Below are 24001 nucleotides of genomic sequence, written 5' to 3'. Positions count from 1 at the left end.
AGATCCCCCTCAACAACCCCTGCCTTAAAGCTGAAGAACAGTCCAGGCAAAACAGTGAAATGTCACTGCATTTTCACTTACCCTTCCCTAACATCTGCTGCCTTTGACAAAAGTGTTTAAAGCAGATGTTACCGATGTCAGAGGCGTCCTTGAAAGCCACGTACACCTGAAAGGGCTTCAAATCCCTTCATAGCCTTTGAAATACAAAACTCCCATTCAATTTCACACAGTAATACATTTCACTAGCCAGTGATTGACAGTTTTACTAGTCCAGAGACAGGTGCTTGGTGGATTGCTTATCTTTTCTTCACACATGAATGCAACCCCATTACCCTGCTTTGATGCTAACCACAATGTTTATAAACACTCTTGCCATGATTGACAGCTCCTCACCACATCAAAACGAGCTAAATGGTTTCACTTTCTCTTTTCACAGCAGAAAGCACTTAGATGCCCGGCGCCAACCACGCTTTTTGGGGGACGCTCCGTTCTCGCCTGATTGGCAATCCCGATCGCGGCGTCAGCCAATTGAAAATCCACCCCTCTGGAGAATTCAACAAATAGTTACCACCCCAGATTATCTTTATATTTAGGAAACATTCTTTGGTTCAGCATAATGGGCGAAATTCTCCCGAAACGGCGCGATGTCCGCTGACTGGCGCCAAAACGGCGCCAATCAGACAGGCATCGCGCCGCCCCAAAGGTGCGGAATGCTCCGCATCTTTGGGGGCCGAGCCCCAACATTGAGGGGCTAGGCCGATGCCGGAGGAATTTCCGCGGAAATGACATCTCGGGGTGGCGCATGAGCGGGAGCGACAGCGGCCGCTGACAGTTTCCCACGCATGCGCAGTGGAGGGAGTCTCTTCCGCCTCCGCCATGGTGGAGACCGTGGCGGAGACGGAAGGGAAAGAGTGCCCCCACGGCACAGGCCCGCCCGCGGATCGGTGGGCCCTGATCACGGGCCAGGCCACCGTGGGGGCACCCCCCGGGGCCAGATCGCCCCGCGGCCCCCCCAGGACCACGGAGCCCACCCACGCCGCCTTGTCCCGCCGTTCAAAAGGTGGTTTAATCCACGAAGGCGGGACAGGGAATTTATCTCCGGGCCGGAGAATCGAGCGGGGGGGCCCGCCAACTGGCGCGGCCCGATTCCTGCCCCCGCCGAATATCCGGTACCGGAGACTTCGGCAACCGGCGGGGGCGGGATTCACGGCATCCCCCGGTGATTCTCCAACCCGGCGGGGGGTCGGAGAATGACGCCCAATGTTTCTTAGAGATTTTCAAATCAGCAGCTTTTAGCCTAGAATTCCGCTTTCCAGCTGGGCGTGGCTGTGATCATAACTGCTTTTCAGGCTTTTCCTCTTCATTCTCCTTTCCACATCTCCTGTCAGTAGAGATCTACACAGCTACTGATATACCATATTTCCCTTTTGATCTCGTACTTCAACGACACACTTTAAAATCCAGGCTTTTTGCACGTACATGTAGATTGTATCCTCATGTCTCCACTTTAAACTTAATTCTTCTGCAGCTTTAACACCTAAAATTATATCAGTCCATTGTTTCCCACTTCACTTATCTATTTTCCTTTATTCTAAGCTAATTCGCCCCATTTTTAAAACGTTATTTTATCCAAACTTCTTTCATCTTTATTGTGACCCATTCTTAAATCTTTATTTTATTCAAGCTTTTGACAAAATAAGGCTACGTTTCTACTGAGAATGCGCTGTAATTGGGCTGCTGCCGGACGAGGCGGTGTGTGAGAGGCTGAGGAAATGCATGCATAATTACCTGCAGGTAAATGGTACTGGAGAAGTCTCAGGAGCGGTGCTCTGGGAGGCGCTGAAGGCAGTGGTGAGAGGGGAGCTGATTTCAATCTGAACCCATAGGGACAGGACAGACAGGGCAGAAATGGACCAATTGGTTAGGGAAACTTTACGGACGGACAGGAGCTATGCGGAGTCCCCGAGGCCAGAGTTACTTAGGAAACGACAGAGGCTGCAGATCGAGTTTGGGGTGTTGTCTCCAGGGAAGGCCATAGATCAGCTTAGAAGGGCAAAGGGTGCAATATACGAGCATGGGGAGAAGGCCAGCAGAATGCTTGCACAACAACTAAGAAAGAGAGAAGCGGCTAGGGAAATAGGAAAGGTAGTCGACGGGGAGGGAAACCTGGTGGGGGACCCGGTAGGACTGAACAAGGTGTTTAGGGACTTCTATAGCAAGCTGTACACCTCGGAACCCCCCACGGGACCGGAGAGGATGAGGTGCTTTTTGGACGGACTGACCTTCCCAAGAGTAGGAGGGGGTTGGTAGACCAGCTGGGGGCCCCGATCAGGACCGAAGAAGTACTGGGGGGCCTGAAGGTCATGCAGTCGGGTAAAGCCCCGGGGCTGGACAGATACCTGGTGGAGTTTTATAAAAAGTTCTCCAAGATAGTGGGGCCAGTGATGGTCAGGGTGTTCAACGAGGCAAGAGACAGAGGGGTCTTACCCCCGACGATGTCGCAGGCCACTATCTCGCTTATACTGAAACGGGATAAAGACCCAGAGGCATGTGGGTCCTATCGGCCGATCTCTTTGATTAACGTAGACCCTAAGTTACTGGCCAAGATCTTGGCGTCTAGAATTGAGGACTGTGGACTGGACGCGATTGCAGAGACCAAATCGGGTTCGTAAAGGGCAGGCAACTGGTGGCCAATCTAAGGAGGCTGCTCAATGTGATTATGATGCCCCCGGAGGGCAGGGAGGCAGAGGTAGTGGTAGCAATGGATGCCGAAAACGCTTTCGACCAGGTTGAGTGGGACTATTTATGGGAGGTGCTGGGACGTTTTGGGTTCGGGGTGGGATTCATTGACTGGGCTAGGCTGCTATATCAGGCCCCAGAGGTTAGTGTGAGGACGACATCTGACCACTTCAGACTGCACCGCGGGACTAGACAGGGATGCCCCCTCTCCCCACTGCTGTTTGCGCTGGCTATCGAGCCGCTGGCAATTGCTCTGAGAGCTTCAAGGGACTGGAAAGGGCTGGTCCGGGGGGTGTGGAACATAAAGTCTTGTTATATGCGGATGACCTGCTGTTATACGTGCCAGACCCAATGGCGGGGATGGACGGAATCATGGAAACCCTGAGGGAATTTGGTCGGTTCTCAGGATATAAATTGAACATGGCAAAGAGCGAGATGCGGGTAGTGCAGGTGAGAGGACAGGAGAGTAGGCTGAGTGGCTGCCGTTCAGGCTGGTAGGGGAAAGCTTCAGATATTTGGGGATACAAGTAGAGTGAGACTGGGGTAAGTTGCATAAGCTAAACTTGTCCCGGTTGGTGGAGCAAGTGAGGGACGAGTTCCGGAGATGGGATGCGCACCCGCTGTCATTGGCGGGGAGAGTGCAGACGGTGAAGATGTCGATTCTCCCGAGATTCTTGTTCATATTTCAGTGTCTCCCCATTTTTATTCTGCGGTCCTTTTTTAAGAGGCTAGATAAAATTATCCTGGGATTTGTTTGGGCGGGAAAGTCCACACGGGTGAGGAAGGCGATCTCGAGAGGAACCGAGGGGATGGGGGGCTGGCGTTGCCGAACTTTAGCAACTACTACTGGACAGCCAACATAGCCATGGTAAGGAAATGGATGTTGGGTACGGGTTTGGTTTGGGAGCGGATGGAGGCTGCTTCGTGCAAAGGCACCAGTTTGGCAGCCCTGGTTATGGTGCCTCTGCCGCTCCCGCCGGCGCAGTACTCCACCAGCCCTATAGTGGTGGCGGCTCTATGGATCTGGGGCCAGTGGAGGAGGCATATAGGGGAAGTGAGAGCATCGGTTTTGTCCCCAATCTACGTTAACCACCGATTTGCCCCGGGGAATATGGACGGTGGGTTCCAATTATGGCGGAGGGCGGGGATTGCAAGGATGGGCGATCTGTTCCTGGAAGGGAGCTTTCCGAGCATGAGGGTGTTGGAGGAGAAGTTCGGGCTGGCGAGAGGGAATGATTTCAGGTACTTGGGATTTCGTACGCAAATTGGTACCATCCTTCCCACGCCTCCCACCAAGGGGGATCCAGGACAGAGTAGTTTCCAAAGGAGAGGTGGGAGAGGGGAGAGTTTCCGACATTTATAAAGAACTAATGGGAGCAGAGGAGGCACAGACCAAAGAATTGAAGCTTAAGTGGGAGGAGGAGCTCGTGGGGGAGATAGAGGACGGCATATGGGCAGACGCTATGAGTAGAGTAAACACGACTGCAACATGCGCGAGGCTCAGTCTGATCCAGTTCAAGGTCGTACATCGGGCCCACATGACGGTGGCCCGGATGAGCAAATTCTTTGGGCTGGAGGACAAATGTGCTAGATGTGCCGGAGGACCAGCGAACCATGTACACATGTTCTGGGCGTGTCCTAAATTAAGGGGGTACTTACTGGCACGGATTCGCGGACGTCATGTCCCGGGTATTGAAAACTAGGGTAGCAATGAGTCCTGAGGTGACAATGTTTGGGGTTTCGGAGGACCCGGGAGTCCAGGAGGAGAAAGAGGCCGACGTCTTGGCCTTTGCTTCCCTGGTAGCACGGCGACGAATACTGGTGGCATGGAGGGACTCAAAGCCCCCGAAGTCTGAAGTATGGCTTTCGGACATGGCGAGCTTTCTCGGGCTGGAGAAAATTAAGTTCGCCCTGAGAGGATCGCTGTCAGGGTTCGCCCGGAGGTGGCAGCCATTCGTTGACTTCTTCACGGAGAATTAATCGTCAGCGGGGGTATTATAAAAGAGAGACTGCGCCGTAATGTACCAACTTGCTGTGGGGTTTTCAGTTGTGTGAATTAGTTACTGGAGAATACCTTTTCTGTAATTCAGTGGTATTTGTTGCCATCTGAGGAGCTATTTAGGTGGACTCTGAGTCACTGTGAAACCTGCCACTGCGTGTTGGCCAATGCACTTCACACCTTCAGTGGAAGCGGATATGTGGAGTCCACATATTCTGCTGCATAAATATTTTGTGTACAGCTAAGAGGAGGGTGAGGCGGATGTTCACAGCTACTGCTCCAGATAAATGCCCTGAAAATAGCATTTCCTCACTTGCTGTCGTACCTTAGCTCGTGCTCCAGCCACTGATGGGGAGACTTCAGCTGGGTGGCCAGATGCCCCCTCACGCACCCTTCCCACCACAGATTCTCTGTAAACGATTTTATATAGGTTTTAGCACGGAGTAGCAGAAACACACTAATATTCACACGGTGTACTCTCGATATTCAAAACGCATATTCTGAGCATTCCCCTAACTCAGTTTAAAGTGTATGAGCCAATGCATAAGGAGCCGACAATACACTTGCCCATTTAGAGGAATTCAATTGGCCTTCACAAAGAAAGGCTGAATCTTTGAAATCCTGTGTAAACTGACTTAAATTTCAGCAATCGACATTCTATAGTGACCAGTTATGTATTAACATAGTAACAAAACCAATGAGCCTTATGTATCACTTCCCTTTCATCGCAACTTAATGCACTTTTCCCATCCGCAACACCAAAGAAGCTCTGGAGTTAATGACAGTCCTTGGGCCCAGCTATAAATCTTGTATTAATTTTCAATTGCTCATTGTAGATTTAGCCCTGAGACTTTGACTAGTTCAAACTGTTCCCTTCAACGTTTACCATTCCTGCCCAGACAGCAATACCAGTGTTTACCTGGAGGGGTGGAGGGCTTTTCAATGCTGGGACTTACAAAGAAGCTAAAGAAGTGTACAGAGGAATGTGCAGACTCCAGGGTTTCTTGCAGCCCTGTACATTCCAGGACAGAGATCGAGGGGGTCTGAGAGACAAGAGTAGTGTTTGGTCTTTTCTTTCATCTTTTGTGATTGGCGGGGCAGACAGCTCTAGCCTCTTTTCAGTGCTGCACATTCCTATTTAATATCTTTAAGAAACACAAAAGGGAAAGGTTTGCAAATGTAATAGATGTTTGCTTTCTGGGGCGTTCATTTTATGTAAAAACCAGTCAAGAATCTTCAAATTGTGAAGTACTTCTGGAAGCTAAAAACAGCGATAAGATCCCTTGCCTCGATCCCTGCTCGGTGCTGGGTTTGGGAGCAGTCGGTCCTAGTGTCACGTGGTGGAGCCAAGAAAATTTAGTCAGGGATGGCCCTCGTTGTTCTCCAGCTCTGTCTCGCTGTTCAGTAAGCCTTGCTACATGCGGACACCAGGCGAGGACTGTGACAGTGACGCTACCTCAAATTTTCCGTCAGGATGCCACATTGCTCAGGTTCAGGCTTGAGGAAAGCCATTTCAGTGAGTTACCGAGTATGGGCCAGCGCTTGGCGAACTGTACCCCTGCATGGGTTTGTTTTGGGAGAAGAGCAGCGACAATTAGGGGGCAAAAAAGTTCAGAAGCGATTTAGCCACTTCTGCTTCAGCCGGGAGCAGAAACATTGGTCCAGATCCTGGTAGAGAACCTAATTTTGAGGGCCACCCTTCATTCCCTCGGTTTAATATTATAAATAACTTGGATTCACTTGTACAGTTTTGTCATGTATCAGAGTAACAACATTGGCTGGTGTAATGTCACATGTCAAGCAACGACGCCATCAGAACATTTTGTGGGCTTTTGTGGAGGTCACCACTGACCCTTGTTTGAGGAGCATCTTGTAAATAAACCGCTTGCACTTTGTTATCCAAAATCAACCTGTGCCGTCTCAGATTCGCTCTCTTTACGGCTACAACAAAGAACATCTCAAGTTTGTTCTGCTTTTCGTTGATGGATACATAAAATTCAGCTACTAGATTACTATAACTAATTTACCCCAATCATGATGTTGGGTCAGTTCTTCCTTTGAGCAATAGCAGTAGAGCATTCATCCAGAGGTTGACCCTGTGCGATGATGTCGGACGAATGATCGCAAGTTAGCACCCTCTTTTACATACCTCCTGATTTGTTGAAGTCTGTGCAGCTTGTGTCCAGCTGCCAGTTATTTAACCACGTCAACTAACCGATTGCACTACACTCACTGACACACTCCCTCTCTCTTCTAGAACAAGATGGAGCACAGCTTTGTGCAGCAGAGACTTACAGGAGAAGGGCAGCCTTGTGCACATGGCCTGATACCCATGAAGGAGAAAGTGCTGCCCAGTATTGGGCCTCTCATTGGCAAGGCCATGGGCAGGAGAAGGGCGGAAACCACTGAAGATGAACCCATTCTTGTACATTATCGTTCTTCTCACGTCCCACGCAACCCCCCCCCCCCCCCCCCCCCCACCCCCCGGCCTCATTTCACAATCTTATCTGACTTTCAAGCTGTAAATATGAGTTTCTTTCTTTCCCGCCCCTCACCACAACCCTGCTTTGTGCCTTTTACCTTTCAAATACTCAGAGGTGCAACCTGGCTAGGCAACAGAGGACCATCAAGAAGAAACACGCAGTCATTTTGGTTTTCATTCGAGGTGCAAGCTCAGAAACTAACGTGGCATGTAGCGGAGAGGCGAGCGTAAATGCAGGGTCTTCAAGTGGTGCAACACTGGGCATGTGTGAGCTGCAGCCAGGACCAAGGGTCAAGGATAATGCAGATGCCAGCACACTGGAGGGTGAGGTTGCACTCGGGTTCTGCTGCAGATGACTCAACCGAGGACTTTTAATGGGTCACCTCCAGAAGAAGGCTGCTAGATTTACAAAAAAGAAATATTTGGTGGATTAGGAAGCCTGCCACAAAGCCTGTTTGCAAAATCCATGAGCATGGAGTGCTTAACTGCATGAGAACATTTCTGGGACCAACCATAATGCAGTGTTTGATTGGCCGAAGTCTTAATTTTCCATTACGGCATCCATCCACTAGGGTAGCTGCTGCGGTGGAAGTTCAGGCTGCTGCCATCATGGTATCACAGCATTCATGCACTAAAGGATCTGTTCCCTTGAAACACTCTGCGGATATGACCATTTGGATTGGATTTGTTTATTGTCACGTGTACCGAGGTACAGTGAAAAGTGAAGACTTGTCGTCTTCCCATCCTCCCACTTGCTCTTCCAGCAGCTTGTCCTGCTTAGCATAGCCTCACTTCTCCCTGTTATGCTGATTGCCATCAGTCTGGGAGCAGTTGCCGTGTGAGAACCCTAGAAGTCAGCAAAAAGCTTTCAGTGCTTGCCACACCACTCCCTCTGATGTTCTGGAATGTGAAATGTACCAAACATTTACTGACAATCACTCTTCAGAAATAAGGGGCTGGAAATAACACAGGGCTAAATCGCTGGCTTTGAAAGCAGACCAAGGCAGGCCTGCAGCACGGTTCAATTCCCGTACCAGCCTCCCCGAATAGGCACCGGAAAGTGGCGACTAGGGGCTTTTCACAACTTAATTTGAAGCCTACTTGTGACAATAAGCGATTGTCATTTCATTTTTCATTTCAAGAGGCCTTGATACTTGCAGAATCATAGAATTGGACAGCACAGGAGGCCATTCAGCCCACAGAATCTGTTTGGTTCTTTCAAAGAGCAATCCAGTTTGTCCCAGTCCTCCAGCTCTTTCCCCAGGTAAATGCAAGTTTTTTCTCCTTCTAGTATTTATCCACATCAGGCAAGGACCCTGGTCATGAAATCAGACCTAAAATGTCACATTAGACAGGAAATTAAGCAGCTTTTATATCTGCCTTGTTGTCAATTTGGATTCAAGGCAACCTTTCCATGAGCGCTTGCCCATATTTATCCTGTTAAATCTGCCATCTTTATCCTGACTGACGGACCCTTGGCGAGATCTTTCAGCTGTTCACTCAGGCGGGATCATCAGGTCCTGCTGATGAAGTACCCCCATCGTGGGTTTCCTGGTGGCATAGGGTGGATTCAATGAGAAGTCTCATTGGCAGCAGCGGGACCAGAGGATCTCACCACCGGCCAATGGCAGGCCACCTCCCGCCGCCAAGAAACACACTGCGGGGAGGCTAATCCATCTCGTCTTTAGTGGGTCTCCAGCAATCTAAGGACATTTAAGGTTATAGAAATAATTGGAGATAATATGTAGATCAGCCATAATCATACTGAAAGGCAGAATAGACTCAAGTGGTTGAACGGCCTACTCCTGTTCCTTTGTTCCTGTTTTCATGCTTGCGTTATTTGCTGCTATGGGCAAACGGAAGAAAGTATAGCCAGACATGATGCACACCTCTGAATATGCAATATTCCTTTGGAGAAAAGGAGCTTCAATAAAATCCAGCACCCTTAAATAATCCTTTACTGAAGCTCTGCATTTTCAAAGGATTGCACAATTTTAATTTCATCTCAACAATAAAATTCTTTGAAAAAGGGGTCAATCTCTGCATAACACTCTGGGTTGAGGGGGTGGGCATGCGAGTGGGGTGACAGCAAGGTTATTATTCCCTTGTGGAGTTGAAAAACTCTTGTGTGTGTTATGAGTTGGTTGATGCTAATCTGTGCTTTAATTTGCAGGGTTCCAATGGCATAGTAAGTCAGGGGATGTGTTTTTTGTAGCCTCAAGAGTATTATTCCATGAAACGAACAATGTGTGCTGTTGCTAGGGTACAGATGCGCTTAAATTGGTGGATCCTTCAATAGGCCCCAAAGTCCCCAGTTTCAGATCAGAAGAAACTCGTTTTGTGATGAGAGGCTTTTTTCCCCATTTGTTAATACATTTGACACCTTGCAGCAAGAGACTCCCAATGTTCATTGCTTTGTATGTATCATGCGCAAAATAATCAGAAGTGGCTCCATGGGACTTCTTGACGATGCTTTCCTCTTGGGTGCCGACCATGACAACCTGCAGTCTGAAGAGTTAATTTAAACTAATATTGGCAATAAGGAAGCAAGATATTGACAGTGCTGTTTGTACTTGGCTTTACAACTTCAAAGATGATAAATAAATAAGCAGTGTGTGCACAACTTTCTAAATAGGCCGAGGCTGTATGAAAGTAATTCTTTATAAACTAAGACTTTTCAAAATTACCCAAAGATTTAAAAGATAAAACTCTGTTCTGAATGAATTAAATCAGTGAAGCACTTCCCAGTGAAGCATTTGCCAGAAAGTTACCTGGGCTAAAACGATTAGGCATTGACTAGGCCAGTTAGACATTGACTAGGCCAGCTGGTGTTGACTAGGCCGGTTAGACGTTGACTAGGCTTGCGTTCCTTCTCATGGATATAAAGGGACGATTTATTTGAGATTCTTCAGATATCAAAGGCGTTCAGAAGATGGATAGAAAGAGAAATCACTTCCTCTGGAATTAGTGGACTCCAGAACAAAGAGGCATAACCTTCAAATTAGAGCTAGGCTCCTTAGGGGTGGTGTCAAAAGGCGCTTCTTCACACAAAGGGTGTTGAATATCTTAATCGTTTCCCCCCCGAAGCTGATGTGGGTTGATGGCGGGGATGGTGGGGGGGAATCAAGATTTTAAATTAGAGATTGCAAAATTTCTGTAGGGTACCACTATCGAGGGTTTGGGAACCAAATCAGGGAAATTGAGTTAAGATACAGATTAACCATGCCCTAATAGAATGCCAGAGGTTCCAAAGTGTCTACTGTTGTTCCTGAGCCAAGCAAACCAAAAAGGTCTCCAAATTGAACCCTAGCTTTTATTGTGTTGGGAATTCTAAACAAGGTTAGTGGTAGGAGCTGCTATCGGGGAGGTTCTTTGGGGAGGAGGACTGCAATTTATTATGGGTTTTTTTACGATCACCTCCTCCCAGAGAGATTCACAATGCCACACTTGAAATCCAACATGACTTAAACAGTGAGGGATTGGGGCAGGATAAAATCAAATATTTTGTGCACAAGGCAAAAACGTAGAACAGCACCTCCAGAACCAGAAAGACAGAAAGAAAAATAATTTAAAGATCATCTCTGTTCCTTTGCGTAAGAATTCCTCTGGTTGCTACATATAGTGACATGATAAAGGTGAATAGAGAAAGGTAGTTTTCAATGGCCAGCATTGACAACAGAATATAAAGTCAGGGTTATCACTAAACATGATTGTCTTTTCCCTCCCACAAGGGAATATTTGAACATGGGATTATTTACTACGAGTGACTATTGAGTAGGAGACTGTAAGATAATTTACAAGGTAGCTGGAGAAACATATGAAAAAGCAGTAATATAAGGGATATAGAACATAGAACATAGAACAATACAGCGCAGTACAGGCCCTTCGGCCCACGATGTTGCACCGAAACAAAAGCCATCTAACCTACACTATGCCATTATCATCCATATGTTTATCCAATAAACTTTTAAATGCCCTCAATGTTGGCGAGTTCACTACTGTAGCAGGTAGGGCATTCCACGGCCTCACTACTCTTTGCGTAAAGAACCTACCTCTGACCTCTGTCCTATATCTATTACCCCTCAGTTTAAAGTTTTGTCCCCTCGTGCCAGCCATTTCCTTCCGCGGGAGAAGGCTCTCACTGTCCACCCTATCCAACCCCCTGATCATTTTGTATGCCTCTATTAAGTCTCCTCTTAACCTTCTTCTCTCCAACGAAAACAACCTCAAGTCCATCAGCCTTTCCTCATAAGATTTTCCCTCCATAACAGGCAACATCCTGGTAAATCTCCTCTGCACCCGCTCCAAAGCCTCCACGTCCTTCCTATAATGCGGTGACCAGAACTGTACGCAATACTCCAAATGCGGCCGTACCAGAGTTCTGTACAGCTGCAACATGACCTCCCGACTCCGGAACTCAATCCCTCTACCAATAAAGGCCAACACTCCATTGGCCTTCTTCACAACCCTATCAACCTGGGTGGCAACTTTCAGGGATCTATGTACATGGACACCTAGATCCCTCTGCTCATCCACACTTTCAAGAACTTTACCATTAGCCAAATATTCCGCATTCCTGTTATTCCTTCCAAAGTGAATCACCTCACACTTCTCTACATTAAACTCCATTTGCCACCTTTCAGCCCAGCTCTGCAGCTTATCTATATCCCTCTGTAACCTGCTACATCCTTCCACACTATCGACAACACCACCGACTTTAGTATCGTCTGCAAATTTACTCACCCACCCTTCTGCGCCTTCCTCTAGGTCATTGATAAAAATGACAAACAGCAACGGCCCCAGAACAGATCCTTGTGGTACTCCACTTGTGACTGTACTCCATTCTGAACATTTCCCATCAACCACCACCCTCTGTCTTCTTTCAGCTAGCCAATTTCTGATCCACATCTCTAAATCACCCTCAATCCCCAGCCTCCGTATTTTCTGCAACAGCCTACCGTGGGGAACCTTATCAAACGTTTTGCTGAAATCCATATACACCACATCAACTGCTCTACCCTCATCTACCTGTTCAGTCACCTTCTCAAAGAACTCGATAAGGTTTGTGAGGCATGACCTACCCTTCACAAAGCCATGCTGACTATCCCTGATCATATTATTCCTATCTAGATGATTATAAATCTTGTCTCTTATAATCCCCTCCAAGACTTTACCCACTACAGACGTGAGGCTCACCGGTCTATAGTTGCCGGGGTTGTCTCTGCTCCCCTTTTTGAACAAAGGGACCACATTTGCTGTCCTCCAGTCCTCTGGCACTATTCCTGTAGCCAATGATGACATAAAAATCAAAGCCAAAGGTCCAGCAATCTCTTCCCTGGCCTCCCAGAGAATCCTAGGATAAATCCCATCAGGTCCTGGGGACTTATCTATTTTAAGCCTGTCCAGAATTGCCAACACCTCTTCCCTACGTACCTCAATGCCATCTATTCTATTAGCCTGGGGCTCAGCATTCTCCTCCACAACATTATCTTTTTCCTGAGTGAATACTGACGAAAAATATTCATTTAGTATCTCGCCTATCTCTTCAGACTCCACACACAATTTCCCATCCCTGTCCTTGACTGGTCCTACTCTTTCTCTAGTCATTCGCTTATTCCTGACATACCTATAGAAAGCTTTTGGGTTTTCCTTGATCCTTCCTGCCAAATACTTCTCATGTCCCCTCCTTGCTCGTCTTAGCTCTCTCTTTAGATGCTTCCTCGCTACCTCGTAACTATCCATCACCCCAACTGAAACTTCACACCTCATCTTCACATAGGCCTCCTTCTTCCTCTTAACAAGAGATTCCACTTCCTTGGTAAACCACGGTTCCCTCGCGCGACACCTTCCTCCCTGCCTGACTGGTACATACTTATCAAGAACACACAGTAGCTGATCCTTGAACAAGCCCCACTTATCCAGTGTGCCCAACACTTGCAGCCTACTTCTCCACCTTATCCCCCCAAGTCACGTCTAATGGCATCATAATTGCCCTTCCCCCAGCTATAACTCTTGCCCTGCGGTGTATACTTATCCCTTTCCATCATTAACGTAAACGTCACCGAATTGTGGTCACTGTCCCCAAAGATACGGGGAATAAGATTAGAGCTGACCAGTGGTGGGCAGCCTGCTGCCCGGTAACCACCTGTGGTCCATCAGGCTTCTGAGTGTGGCACACAAGACATTATGTTGACTGTTGCCCACATGCTGGGTTGCCAGATTACGTTGGGTTGCCAGATTGCACTGGTTTCCATCCGCATGGCTTTTTTCCTACCAGTATGAATGAAGTGATAAGTATGCAAAGTAAGGGCATGCAAAGTGAGGTGTGGGCTAATTGTACACAACAATGATTGTGAGAGTCACGCGCTCCCTCTGCATCCAATCAAAGCGTAAATATTTCATTTGCTTTTACCACTTGAAGCTGATGACGGTTCTATTAATACATGAATGATTATCTTAGCATTTTCTATAACTCGGTGTGTATTAAATGTATTTAACCTTATTTGAGCATTATGGTTAGTGAAGAAGCCTGATTTCAATCTTGCGGCCCACTGGGGTCACTCAGGAGGCCCACTCACGAGCCTAGGTTGCCCGTTACTGGAGTAGACAGCTTCAGAACTAGCAGTGGCTATAGGCCAAATGGACTCTTTTCTGCGCTGCAATGTTCTGATTCTATCAATACACTCGTCCTCTGGCGTTTCTTGTAAAACCGTGGGCGAGATTCTCCGACCCCCCCGCCGGGTCGGAGAATCACCGGGGGCTGGCGTGGTTCCCGCCCCCGCCGGTTGCCGAATTCTCCGCCACCGGATATTCGGCGGGGGCGGGAATAGCGCCGCGCCGGTTGGCACCCCCCCCCCCCTGCGATTCTCCGTCCCGGATGGGCCGAAGTCCTGCCGCTAAAATGCCTGTCCCGCCGGCATAGATTAAACCACATCCTTACCGACGGGACAAGGCGGCGCGGGCGGGCTCCAGGGTCCTGGGGGGGGGGGGGCGCGGGGCGATCTGGCCCCAGGGGGTGCCCCCACGGTGGCCTGGCCCGCGATCGGGGCCCACCGATCCGCGGGCGGGCCTGTGCCGTGGGGGCACTCTTTCCCTTCCGCCTTCACCACGGTCTCCACCATGGCGGAGGCGGAAGAGACTCCCTCCACTGCGCATGCGCGGGAATGCCGTCAGCGGCCGCTGACGCTCCCGCGCATGCGCCGCCCGGAGATGTCATTTCCGCGCCAGCTGGCGGGGCACCAAAGGCCTTTTCCGCCAGCTGGTGGGGCGGAGATTCGTCCGGCGCAGGCCTAGCCCCTTAAGGTTGGTGCTTCGCCCCAAAGATGCGGAGCATTCCGCACCTTTGGGGTGACGCGATGCCCGACTGATTTGCGCCGTTTTGGGCGCCAGTCGGCGGACATCGCGCCGTTTCCGGAGAATTTCGCCCCATATTACCATTCCATATTAAGGTAGCGATGTGTTGGCTGTTCTGGATCACAAACAGGTCACCAACACTGGAAGTGGTGCAACTCTATTTTATTATAAGGTTAACTATATTAACATACTTGAAATGTGGGTAAATGCAATACCAGCTTTAACTGTTGACCCTTGCCTAGTCCTAACCAGGTGATGCACTCAGCACATGGTGAATGTCTGTGTTGCAGGCTGTGAGCCCTGTGCTCCGAGCTGGCTGCTACTAGAATGAACGGGAACTCTCCTGTCCCCTGTCTTTATAGTGCGTGTGCTCTCACTGGTGATTGGCTGCGGTGTTGTGTATGCTGATTGGTCCCACTGCATGTCCATCAGTGTGTGTGTGTGTGTCTGCACCATAATATACTGGTGTATATTATGACATCCGTCCTTTTATACAAAGAACATGTGCCTGCGTGACAATAAATATCATGTAGTGAATGTACCTTACTATGTGTGTGCATGTTATTTACATGACTATGTACATGAGGCTAATCTATTTATACGGGAAGGTGCCTGTTGCAGAGAAATAGGGTGTCACACCAACAACGAAATGAACATTATATGCAAACTACTGGAACGATGAAACAGGATAACAGAACAGATCAAAGAGTCCAACATTGTAAAACTCATAAGTCAAGTCTCTGAGGTGGGCGACGAATTCTGGTTGACCGCCTCAATGGTGGGTCAGGAGCCACTGGCTGAGGAACGGGCTGGGCCACGGCAGAGTGAGGAGGATGCAGAGTATTTGAATCTCCACATTGTCCAGGTTGGGGACAACAGGAGGGCGTGGCACCGGTGGAGGATCACGTAGCGAGCGTGGAACGAGACGAAGGGCACGCCGATTGCGGTGGCGAATGGAACCATCTGGCAGACGAACCAGGAACGAGCAGGGAGACACCTGCCGAAGAACCACAGCAGTTGCAGACCAGCCACCCTCCGGAAGATGGATGCGGACGTTGTCATCCGGCGCCAGAGCAGGGAGATCAGTCGCCCGAGCGTCATGCGCCGCCTTGTGTTGTGCACGAGACTGTTGCATCCGCTGAAGGACCGGAACGTGGTCGAGGTCTGGGACGTGAATGGACGGCACCGTGGTCCTGAGGGTGCGACCCATGAGCAGCTGGGCTGGCGACAGGCCCGTGGAGAGTGGGGCCGAACGATAGGCCAGCAAGGCGAGGTAGAAGTCGGATCCTGCAACGGCAGCCTTGCAGAGGAGCCGTTTGATGATGTGGGCACCCTTTTCCGCTTTGCCATTGGGTTGGGGACTGGATGTCACATGCACAAAGCTGTACCTGCTGGCAAAGTTGGACCATTCCTGGCTCGCGAAGCAGGGGCCATTGTCCGACATCACAGTGAGTGGAATGCCGTGATGAGCAAAGGTCTCCTTGCAGGCACGGATGACCGCCGATGATGAGATGTCGTGCAGGCGTACGACCTCCGGGTAGTTCGAACAATAGTCTACGATCAGAACATAGTCCCTGCCGAGCGCATGGAACAGGTCAACGCCTACCTTAGACCAAGGGGACGTGACCAACTCATGGGGCTGTAGGGTCTCACGTGGTTGGGCCGGCTGGAACCGCTGACAGGTGGGACAGTTGAGCACTGTGTTGGCGATGTCCTCATTGATGCCGGGCCAGTACACAGCCTCTCAGGCCCTTAGTCGGCACTTCTCCACGCCAAGATGGCCCTCGTGTAGCTGTTCCAAAACGAGCTGGCGCATGCTGTGCGGGATCACGATGTGGTCCAGCTTCAGGAGGACACCACCGACTACTGCCAGATGGTCTCTGATATTGTAGAACTGCGGGCATTGGCCCTTGAGCCACCTGTCTGTCATGTGGCGCATGACATGCTGTAGTAGGGGGTCAGCCGCAGTCTCGCGGCGAATGTGGATAAGGCGTTCATCCGTGGCCGGCAGATTGGAGGCCGTGAAGGCCACATGGGCGTCAACCTGGCAGACGAACCCCTCTGGGTCACACGGGGTGTTGACTGCCCTGGACAGAGCGTCGGCTATGATCAGGTCCTTGCCCGGGGTATGTAGGAGCTGGAAATCGTACCACCGAAGTTTAAACAGAATGCGCTGGAGGCGACGGGTCATATCATTCAGGTCTTTTTGTATAATGTTGACCAGCGGGCGATGGTCGGTCTCGACAGTGAATTGGGGGAGGCCGTACACGTAATCATGAAATTTGTCGACCCCAGTCAACAGGCCCAGGCACTCCTCTTCGATCTGCGTGTAGCGCAGTTCCGTGCGGGTCACGGCACGTGACGCAACGGGGGCCCATGATGAGGCCTCATCGCGTTGCAGGAGCACCTCCCCAATGCCGGATTGGCTGGCATCCGTTGAAATTTTTGTTTCCTTCATGGGATCAAAAATGCCAATACCGGATATGCTTGGTCTTAAGCTCCTCCCATTCGCGCTCGTGGGCGGGAAGCCATTGGAAGTCTGTCGTCTTCCTGACCAGGTTCCGGAGAGCTGTGGTATGGGAGGCGAGGTTGGGGATGAACTTCCCCAGGAAGTTGGCCATGCCCAAAAATCAGAGGACCGCCTTCTTATCCGCTGGCTTCTGCATGGCCGTGATGGCTGCCACCTTGTCCACATCCGGCCGCACACCCAACCGGGAGATGTGGTCCCCTAGGAACTTGAGTTCCGTCTGGCCGAAGGAACATTTGGCTCTGTTGAGGCGAAGGCCTTGGCCCCGTATTCATTTGAAAACGCGCTGGAGGCGACTGATATGCTCCTGCGGGGTGGTCGACCAAATGATGATGTAATCAACATAGATAGACGCGCACACCCTCAATGCCCTCCATCAGTTGCTCCATGATCCGGTGGAATGCTTCTGATGCCGATATAATCCCAAACGGCATCCTGTTGTAGCAATATCTGCCAAACGGGGTATTAAAGGTACACAGCTTTCTGCTGGACCTGTCTAGTTGAATTTGCCAGAATCCTTCCGAGGCGTCAAGTTTGGTGAAGATGTTGGCCCGAGCCATCTCGCACGTGATCTCCTCGCGCTTGGGGATAGGGTAATGCTCCCTCATTATGTTGCGATTCAGATCCTTTGGGTCAATGCAGATCCGGAGCTCGCCGGAAGGCTTCTTTACGCACACCATGGAACTGACCCAGTCGGTTGGTTCCGTCACTCTGGAGAGCAGTCCTTGGTCCTGGAGGTCCTGCAGCTGCTGCTTGAGGCAGTCCTTGAGGGGTGCTGGGACTCTGCGAGGTGCATGAACCACAGGCTTGTTTGAGCAGGATTTTGTAAGTGTATGGAAGCATGCCCATGCCTTCGAAAACATTGCGGTGCTGGTCGATGATGGCATTGAGTTGCGCCCTGAAGTCCGCATCCTGGAAGGCAGACGTGTCCTCTGGAGAGAGAGAGTGTACTCATTGAAAGAGGTTTAGGAGTTTGCACGCCTGTGCACCTAGCAGAGAGTCCTTCGAGGAGCCCACGATCTCGAAGGGAAGGATGGCTTTTCGCGAGTTGTGCGTCACTTCGAGTTGGCATGAACCGGTAGCAGGAATGATATTGCCATTGTAGTCCACTAGTTGGCAGGTCGACGGAAGAATGGTTGGTTTAACCCCAAGGGTCTGAAAGTCTGACCATGCTAGGAGATTAGCGGAAGCACCAGTGTCCAGGCGGAATCGTATCTGGGATCGGTTGACCATCAGGGTGGCACACCACTCGTCGTCTGGATCAATGCTGTGCACCGACAGCGGCTGGTGGTTTTGATTCGGTGACAGCCTGTTCTTTGTTATAACAGCGACTCGAAAAGGCTCCCTCGGGTCGTCGGTGTCACTGATCTGCGGGAAGTCGGAATCGGACTCGGTGAACGTGGGTTGAATTACCCGAACGTTCCTGCGAGGCTGGCTGAAGCGATGTGAATTGGCAGGTTGAGCTGCTCGACAGCAGGCAGCATAGTGGCCAAGTCTGCCACATCGTAGGCATTGTCGCGATTTTGCAGGACATTGCCGCTTTAAATGAGCGGAGCCACAGTTGCCGCACATCGTGACGTCAGTACGCTCGTTGCGCCACCGCGCATGCGCGGTGCGGTCCTGCATGGTGCGCGCCTCGCATCACGTTCCTCCACGTCACCGTCCCCTCGTTTGGCGGGTACTAGCGCGGGAGGCCGCGAAAAGCGCGCGAAATGGCCGCCCTCATCCAGGCTGCAGCCTTGGAGGTGTTCAATTGTTTGGACCCGTTCTGCCTCGTGGGGACCTTGCACCGCCGTTTCAGCCGCCTGTATGTGGGAGTACCGGCTGGTGGCATTTTCATGCAGGACACAGGTCTCGATGGCAGCCGCTAGGGTGAGTTGCTTAATTTTGAGAAGCTGCTGACGCAGGGGGTCCGACAGAACACCAAATACGATCTGGTCGCATATCATGGAGTCGGAGGTGGGCCCGTAGCCGCAGGACTGCGCAAGGATGCGGAGGTGTGTTAAAAAGGATTGGAAAGGCCCGTCCTTACCCTGCAAGCGCTGCTGGAACAGGTATCTTTCAAAGCTTTCATTGACCTCTATGCTGAAGTGGGTATCGAGTTTGAGGAGAACCTTCTTGTACTTTGTCTTGTCCTCGTCATCTGCGAATGTGAGGGAGTTGAAGATGTGGATGGCGTGTTGCCCGGCCGTGGAGAGGAGCAGAGCAATCTTCCTGGTATCCGAGGCGTTCTCCCTGTCCGTGGCTTCGAGGAAGAGCTGGAAGCGCTGTTTTAAAATCTTCCAATTGACCCCGAGATTGCCGGCGATGCGGAGCGGCGGCGGCGGGTTGATGTTCTCCATACTTCAGGATGCCGGAATGCTGATTAGTTGCAGGTGGGTCTCAGAATTGCTAGTATGCAACCACTCCTTGTACCATGATGTGTTGGGTGTTCTGGATCACAAACAGGTCACCAACACTGGAAGTGGTGCAACTCTATTTTATTATTAGGTTAACTATATTAACATACTTGAACTGTGGGTAAATGCAATACCAGCTTTAACTGTTGACCCTTGCCTAGTCCTAACCAGGTGATGCACTCAGCACATGGTGAATGTCTGTGTTGCAGGCTGTGAGCAATGTGCTCCGAGCTGGCTGCCACTAGAATGAGCGGGAACTCTCCTGTCCCCTGTCTTTATAGTGCGTGTGCTCTCACTGGTGATTGGCTGCGGTGTTGTGTATGCTGATTGGTTCCACTGCATGTCAATCAGTGTGTGTGTGTGTGTCTGCACCATAATGTACTGGTGTATGTTATGACAGGTAGATTTTCACTTCAATAGGAATGTAAGTAACCAGAGTTGTAGAAGATGCTGCTGATTCTCTTGTATCCGTTTCACAATACTGCACAAAGTCCATAGTGACAGAACAATTGGTACCACTGTCCAGGCTCTATAATGGCCTGGTAAACTCTGTACAGGTGGTCTACACTGAGAATCTACTCCATACCTGGTCGATGGCATCCGGGTTTTCAGATACATCAAAGATGACAGCTGTTGCTCCTCTCTGGACTGCCCGCTTAGCCTGCAAAGACAAGTGCAAGATTCTTAAGCACAAAGAGCATTTTAAACAAACAAAAACAGTTTAACTACAGTCAGCAACATAAGTGATATTGTTTTCTCCAATACAATGCAGAGCACACTCAGTAATATTTTACTAGGCAAGAGCACTTTTCAGGGAATACAGGTTGCAGAAGGTAAATAATTATGCCCTTTCCCTCTCCCACTGGCCTTCCCAAGTAGTTCACACATCTCGAGTTGGTTCAGTAGAATGGAGGATTAAATGTGGTGCAATCTATTACCAATGTGATACAATGTTGGGGTTTTAACAGGAACACACCGTCATTAAATCAGAATTGTTACGTCTCAGAAAAATGAAAATCGCTTCTTGTCACAAGTAGTCTTCAAATGAAGTTACTGTGAAAAGCCCCAAGTCGCCACATTCCGGCGCCTGTTCCGGGAGGCTGGTACGGGAATCGAACCGTGCTGCTGGCCCTACTTGGTCTGCTTTAAAAGCCAGCTCTTTAGCCCTGTGCTAAACCAGCCCCTGGAAGGAGGCCATTTGACCCGTTGTGTCTGCACCGGCTCTCCAAATGAGCACCTTGACTTAGTGCCATTCACCCTGACTTTTCCCCGTACCCCTGCACATTGTTTCTATTCAGGTAATCATCCGATGTCCTCTTCCATGCCTCGATTCAACCTGCCTCCACCACAATTCCAGGCAGCGCATTCCAGACCCAAACCACTCGTTGTGTGAAAAGGATTTTTTCTCACATCACAATTGGTTCTTTTGCAACTCGAGTTGAATCTGTGCCCTCTTGTTCTTGATCCTTTTACGAGGGAGAACAATTTCTCCTAATCTACTCTGTCCAGCCCCCTCATGATTTTGAACATGAATGTTTCTCACTGCCTGCCCTGTAACACAGATCATGCACGGTGGAATAGCTAAGTGAGTGATCTGTTGGCTGGTCTTCTGAATGGTGCTTTGAAACTGGATGCCAGGACACACACACAATAAGGGTACCGGGGTACTTTGCAATCCATCTTCTTTCTCCTTTCTGTGAGGGAACACTAGACCCCCATGTTCAGTTATTCTACATATGATCAACATTTACATTTAAAAACATGCCTGGTTGGCAGAATGGAGATTGTGAACTTTAACTCTGCTGGCCCGTGGGACAAATTGGTGCCCTATTCCTACCCTCATCCTCCCACCAAGCGTTGCCCCTTTTAGGTTTCTGCTGGCTTCTGATCCCATGGAAACCAATAGCCCTCTGATTCCTTTCCATCCTCCTGTGTACCTCGACAAGAAGTGACATTGAGGAAATCCAATCATGTCTTCATGTTTACACAAATATACATTTGTCTATGCAATAACACATCACAGCAATACATTTTACAAAGTGCTTTGGTATGGTTCTGAGAAACGTTCCAAATTTTATTAAATTTTCCTTTCATTGGGTTTCACTCGATAGTAGGCAGAGTGGAAGACATTTGCAGGCAATTTCCAGCCTCGCTAAGGCGGGTTCCACAATGGCACTCGAATATCCCTCGACTTCGGCAGCACCGGAAGATGCTGCCGGTGGGAAGGACTGGAAAATTCAGGCCCCTGTTTAATGCTCCTCGCCCCCCACCCCCCTTATCAATGGGATACTGTGGCCAATGTGTGTTGGCTGAGATAGAACCCACAGAACCAAAGAATTCTTGCAGAAGGAGGCCATTGAGCTCATCAGGTCTGCACCGACCCTCTGAAACAGCCCCCGAGCTCGACCCACTCCCTGCTCTATCCCCGTAACCCCATCTAACCGGCACATCTTTCTACACTCAGGGGCAATTTTAGTATGACCAATGCACCTCACCTGCACATCTTAGGACTGTGGGAGGAAACCTACGCAGACATGGGGAGAACGTGCAAACTCCACACAGCCACCCATGGCCGGAATTGGGAGGCAGCAATGAAAACCACTATGCCACCATGCCGTCCTCAGTTCAACTAGATCAACTAGTTCAGTATAAACCCAGGATAGGTCCAGTCTCTGACTCAATTTCACACTGCGCACTGCATGTACCAAGTGAGAATATGGGAAGCTCAAAGATAAAAGTATTTAATCAGCATTGAACTGCAGCCAAGGATAAACCATTGGTTTGTGACATCTTTTGCTCATCAAACACTGGAATTTGTTTTTTTTTCACAGTTACTCTAAAGTCTAGAAACCATTTCAGTGTGAGGTCTGCAACTCCCCAGAACTATGGAAAGAACTGTTTCCTCCTATAAAAGCTAAGACATCCTAGTGGGGCTGCTTATCTCAAACAGGCTTGTCATCGGGCATTAAGCATTTGAAAAATCAAAAAAATCTGCTCACAGATTCTGACAAGACAAGGCACCACTCAGTCTGGTCATATCAAAATGGCATCATAAAATGAAGGAAAGTATTGGTGGTTTTCTCAAGGTATCATGCGGGTAGGTCCCACTAAGTGTGTACACTTGTAATTCGAATGCCATCGCGCCTTCTAATTCAACACAGAGCATGCACCATGTTATTTGAAAATGCCTGTGGAAATACTCCTTCCTGTTCAGATGAAATTGTCAGAAGAATGTTTTCCCAGCCTCAGCCATCCTGGTTATTTGTGATGGCCCTTTGCATGTATCTGCTCTCCAGAGGGATTGATGGTTTATTTCTAGCAACATGGGACCCAGAAGAGTCAACGGGAGAAAGAATTATACCTCACTATCTCTTTTTTTCCTTGGTTGAGAACTCTCATTTTCTCACGCCGAATACAATCTTTGTCCCATCAGTCCCACCCCTGCTGCACTGCATTCCAAATTCTCCCTTATCTTGGGGTTTAAGGAACTTATTAAACTTCCTGAAGAAAATGTTTCCTTGCTGTCTCCTCTCCAAAGAAAAGCCAATTAAAATTCCAATGGACCGTATTCACCAATATATCTCCTGCACCAGTTGCAGTCCTCGTTATAGCCCTTTCATACACCCAGCAGTTTAGGGAACTTTGGGTTCCACCTAGCATTTCGCGAGTTCCGTCTGTACCTTTCCATGTAACCTGCAGCCTGGTTGCTAACCAAATGTTCATCTAGACCCTTTTTATCGAATAGGGTGGAAATACTGCCGACCCACCTTCAGAAGTAGGTTGCAATACCAGTGGGCGGAGGTTGTTTGCAGGGACTGTTGGGGCACATCATTCAGCAACTATAGAAGAACTATAGAATTACTACAATGCAGAAGGAGGTCATTCAGCCCATTGAGTCTGCACCAAACCTCTGAACAAGCACCCCACCTAGACCCACTCTCCTGCCCTATCCCCGTAACCCCACCTAACCGACACATCCTTTGGACACCAAGGGCAACTTAACATGGCCAATCCACCTAACCTACATATTTTTGGATTGTGGAAGGAAATCGGAGCACCCGGTGGAAACCCACGGAGAAAGTGCAAAAAGCATGGGGCGGCATGGTGGCACAGTGGCTAGCACTGCTGTCACACAGCGCCAGGGACCCACGTTCAATTTTGGCCGTGGTTGACTGTGTGGAGTTTGCACTTTCTCCCCATGTCTGCGTGTGTTTCCTCCAGGGGCTCCAGTTTCCTTCCACTGTCCAAAAATGTGCAAGTTAGGTAGCTTGGCCATGCTAAGTTGCCCCTTAGTGTTCAGAGATGTGCGCGTTAAGTGGAGTTACGTGATTGCAGGGGTAGGGTGGGAGCCTGATTAGGGTGTTCTTTCAGAGGGTAGGTGCAGATGCGATGGGCCGAATGGCATCCTTCTGCACTGTAGGGATTCTATGATTGATCCCACACAGTCACCCAAGTTCGGAATCGAACCCAGGTCCCTGGCGCTGTGAGGCAGCAGTGCTAAC

General features: G+C 49.6%; 1 protein-coding gene across 2 annotated transcripts in view; it reads right to left on the bottom strand.

Annotated features, from left to right (window-relative positions):
- The window catches only part of znrf3 (zinc and ring finger 3), a 332702-nt gene that overhangs the window by 56349 nt on the left and 252352 nt on the right, over window positions 1-24001 (bottom strand). For both annotated transcript variants that reach the window (XM_072497116.1, XM_072497106.1), the window contains exon 3: window positions 20086-20160. In XM_072497116.1, the coding sequence (XP_072353217.1) occupies window positions 20086-20160 (75 nt within the window). The remainder of the gene's footprint in view (window positions 1-20085; window positions 20161-24001) is intronic.

Source organism: Scyliorhinus torazame, chromosome 1, assembly GCF_047496885.1.
Source record: "Scyliorhinus torazame isolate Kashiwa2021f chromosome 1, sScyTor2.1, whole genome shotgun sequence".
In the NCBI taxonomy this organism is placed as follows: Eukaryota; Metazoa; Chordata; class Chondrichthyes; order Carcharhiniformes; family Scyliorhinidae; genus Scyliorhinus; species Scyliorhinus torazame.
This window is presented reverse-complemented; position numbering and strand designations above follow the sequence as displayed.